This window comes from Phalangium opilio, unplaced genomic scaffold (assembly GCF_054372755.1).
Source record: "Phalangium opilio isolate 3A_F unplaced genomic scaffold, DU_Popi_V2 ptg000194l_1, whole genome shotgun sequence".
NCBI lineage: Eukaryota > Metazoa > Arthropoda > Arachnida > Opiliones > Phalangiidae > Phalangium > Phalangium opilio.
In genome coordinates, this window is record NW_028324212.1 from 3,050,433 (window position 1) to 3,054,334 (window position 3,902).

At 37.8% G+C, this 3,902-nt stretch overlaps 1 protein-coding gene across 1 annotated transcript; it reads right to left on the reverse strand.

Moving 5' to 3' along the window:
• Positions 1-2,956: 2,956 nt before the first annotated feature.
• Positions 2,957-3,415, reverse strand: LOC149622695 (uncharacterized). Its single transcript, XM_089853590.1, has 2 exons — positions 3,137-3,415; positions 2,957-3,028 (listed from the first exon to the last, which is right to left on the reverse strand). The coding sequence occupies exons 1-2, from the start codon at positions 3,413-3,415 to the stop codon at positions 2,957-2,959; spliced, it is 351 nt and encodes a 116-aa protein (XP_089709716.1).
• Between the last annotated feature and the right edge of the window lie 487 nt (positions 3,416-3,902).

The following is a 3,902-nucleotide window of genomic DNA, read 5'->3' on the forward strand; positions in this document are numbered from 1 at the left end:
TTCATCTGTTCCGGGATATGCAACGTATCCTGATGAAAATTCAAAGTTTAATTGTCATCAAAATGCAATCTCAATTCCGAGGAAATGAAGACTCGCTTCAACAACAACTCCAGCTCACCTCAAAATATTTATCTTTCGAACAATTAATATTAGTCTCTTGGGTGTACCTATAATAATAACTTAATCATCAAATCAAAGATAACCTTTCAGATTTGAAAATTCAAGTTCCACCTGTATTTGAAATATCGATCATTTCCGACAAATTCAATTTCATTCAATGCCATTTTGTAGTTCACTTAACTCCTAGAATGGTCAATCCGAATACCTCCAAAACTGTAAAGAGTTAATGAGAGATTTTTGCGTTTCTTCAGTAACAGACTAAGATAAGTTAATAGTGTTTGGTTTGCAGCAAGAAAGACTTCCTAAACGGAAACATAGTAAAATACACAAGCGTAATTTGTTTTTATTTCCGAGTAGGCTGTCAGTATTCTAAAGGCATGGGTTTAGGCAAGAAGGAATTTACTATAAGAAGACGTAAGTAGCGAGATTTTACGCTTCTACTTTTACGCCGGTGTTAGTGGACAAGTAAGCCCCACCCCTTTCATGTCCGTCATTGCTCTGCGCATTCCCATTGGATCCCGTGGGGATAGGTCATACAGACGCGAATGACGTATTCCGACTAGAAAAAAAAACCTCTAGCAAAGAAAACAGAAAATGGAGGCGGATAACGGTGCTGAAACTGTTCGCGAATGTCTTTTAATCGCCATTAACAAGTTAGTTCACTTGATGGATTTTAAATATCGTTCGTTGTATAATTGTTTCTAAATCGAATCAAATGTACTATACTTATGATTTCGTGAGTTCCAAAAACCTAACCAAGGCTTAACGAAAAGGTAAAAAAATACATAGTGGAAAACATAGAGTAAGATAAAATATTAAGTCCCGCCTTGGTTTCCAGCCTCCCCCCACCCATGAAGGGGATTGTCGACTATCACGCGCTCTTTAAACTGAAAAAATTTAATATCTGTTACTGAAGGGGCGTTTTCCTAGCGACGGGTTTTTTCCGCCGCGTGCGACGGAACACGCCGACGGGACTACGCTCCCCACTGAAGCAACGGGAAATTATGAAAGTGTTTTCCTAGAAAGAGTAAGACGTAACAGGTCCGCTTCCTCCGCCGGCGCATTAAGCCGACGTCGTTCAAAAGGAGTCAAGCGCGTTGCGCGCTGAGCGATTTTTGAAGTTTTTAGGCCTTGGTTGTAATATTAATTGTTTAATTAATGCCATCTGACCGCTTCTCAGCCTCAGAGGACGAACAACTTATAGAGTTTGTGTCCGGGCATCCATGTTTATGGAATATGGCTGACAACGAGTGGAAAAACATCTTAAAAAAAGACTTGATTTGGAATGAAATCGGAAGGAAATTAAATATTATAAGACTAGTCCAGTTTATCTTCAATAAGATGTAGCAGAAAGGCAAACTGGTCTGGGTTAAATCTAAAATATTCTTTAAATTTCACACTGTCAGAGCAAATGGTTGTTAGTCAAAATAGTGTAAGCTCCTTCTTCTCGTCGACGTAAAAACATTTTTGTTGTTGCCCTGCGTTTCCTTTTTTTGACTCTATTTACTATATAGTCTTCCTCCTCTTCAGCATCATCCAGATATTTTTTGATTAGAATATAAGGCAGTATTTGTTTGGCTTTATGCAGCATGTTTTTGTTGTAAATCATCCGCTGCTTGCTGTTCCGCTACGAAAGACGCGTCGTGCTATACTATTCCTTGGAAAACTTTTCGCGCCGCGTGATATATCGCGCCTCGCTCAGCAGAATGCGCGTGCGTGTTCCGTCGTACGCGGCGGAAAAAACCCGTCGCTAGGAAAACGCCCCTTTATCATTTACTTTTTCTACTCTTTGTCCACTAAGACATTTTTTATTATTTTAAGTAGTGTTTTTAATTCAAACACTCCTTTACACAATCCGTGACGTGTTTTCGGGTAAAATACTTTTTAGTAAATAGCAAATAGGCATTCAAATTCACTTTGACGGTATGATGACATGGATGGTATAGGGTTTGAAAGTCAATCGACGGTATTGCGGACGGGTTTTTTTTACCTCTCCTAGTGACGATTTCACGGAGAGGTATTACACTGGACGTGTCTGTGTGTGTTCTGTCACCGCGTTCGCAGTTGGCAAATCGGAGCAAACGTAAAAGTTTACTTTGAAGCAAGTCATGCTCTGTTCAAATAAGTCCAGTGTTTTTAAAGCCGAGAAATTTATATTATTTTGTTTTGAATCCTATTGAACGGATTTAATAGAATTTATTTGCAATTACCTATGTAAAACATGGTTTCAGACAGGAGGTTCTTGCGGGGGATTTGAAATTGTAACTCTTTAAATAAAATTTTAGTCTATTTTAGAGATTTAAAGTTTTTTCAAGAAACGGATGTCCACGTAAGACAGTTTGTTTTAATAGATAAAGATTCTGGTCGTCAAGAATTTTAATAGAGACATAGTGCCCTCGTTTAAAAACTTTTTCATATAATAATTGTAAAAATTTAAGCTGAATGCGTTCTAGAGTAATAATCAGGTAGTTACTGCACCCAAACCAAATTTGACAAGCGTATTCAATTTTTGACCTTATTAATGATAAATATAATAGTTTAAAGACCTTGGCCGATTTTAAGTTTTTATCTATTTTTAGTAATAATAGTATTGCGTATAAACCCTTGAGGCAGTTACTTTTGATCCTAGATGCCTGGAGATTGAAACGGCATTTTTGATCTATAATTACATCTAGATCAGTAGTAAATGATTCCCTAAGAATAGAAACTCCGTTTATACTGTGCTTATCCTTAATCTAGTTGTTTTTCCGGGTGAACGAGACTACTTTGCTTTTGGTTGTATTTGATGGTAAGCCATTGTTTTCACCCCAGATATCTATTTCCTTAAGATTTAAGTTTAGATGGTCGCAATCTCTAACGGATTATATGAGGCGAAACAGTTTGTTGTCATCTGCGAAAGTGCATAGTTCTGAATTATATTGAATACGTGCGGGAAGATTTAATAAACATTCTAAATAGTAATGGACCCAGAGCCTATATTCGTTGTATACTGGAAATTTGCAATTTTCGAGTTTACCTTTACAATATACAGTCTATCTTGCAGATAAGATTGTAATAACTTAAGTAAAGACCCTCCAATTGCATAAAGTTCTAGCTTTGATAGCAAGATTGTATGGTTCATGCGATCAAAAGCCTTCGAATAATCTAAAAATATGCAGTCGCCCTGTCCTTGGGTGGCCACGATGGGACCAGAATAGTTAATGAACGTTATTAAGTTTGTAGTTGTGGATCTTGCTTTACAGAATCCATGCTGGCTATCTACCAAGAACTGTCTAAGACCATCATTTAAGACCATTTCAAAGACCTTCGAAAAAATTGGGATAAGAGAGATAGGTCTGTAGTTAGCTATATCGCTTCTGAAACCTTTTTTATGTGCAGGGATCACAATCAGAAGTTTTCCACTTTGTTGGAAATTGACCTAACTTCAATGACAGGTTAACAATTTTGCTCAGAACCGGAGCAAAGACATCGTTACACCCTTTTACTATACCGGTAGATATGGAATTCTCTCCCTCCACCCTCACCTCTATCCCACATTGACATTTCTAGTTCTTCCTCTAAATCCAAGGAAGACGATACTGAATAGTCCAACCCTATTCTTGTAAATCCTATGCGATTTGTCAATCCTTTTCGTAAAGGATGGAAACGTGAGATAGTCATGAGGAAGAAACCAAAGCCTGGAGGTCCTGAACTGGACATGAATTATCACCCTCCAGCGAATTATCCGCATAAGACTCTTCGGTCTCACTCAGACGTAGAACAGTATTTACGCGTGCATGCCA

What these genes read in the sequence shown, in the direction of transcription:
- LOC149622695 (XM_089853590.1), bottom strand. Translation starts at nt 3,415, where the DNA reads ATGGTCTTAAATGATGGTCTTAGACAGTTCTTGGTAGATAGCCAGCAT. An exon ending in ATAGACTGTATATTGTAAAG is followed by an intron (nt 3,029 to 3,136) that starts GTAAACTCGAAA and finishes AATATAATTCAG; the next exon opens with AACTATGCACTTTCGCAGAT.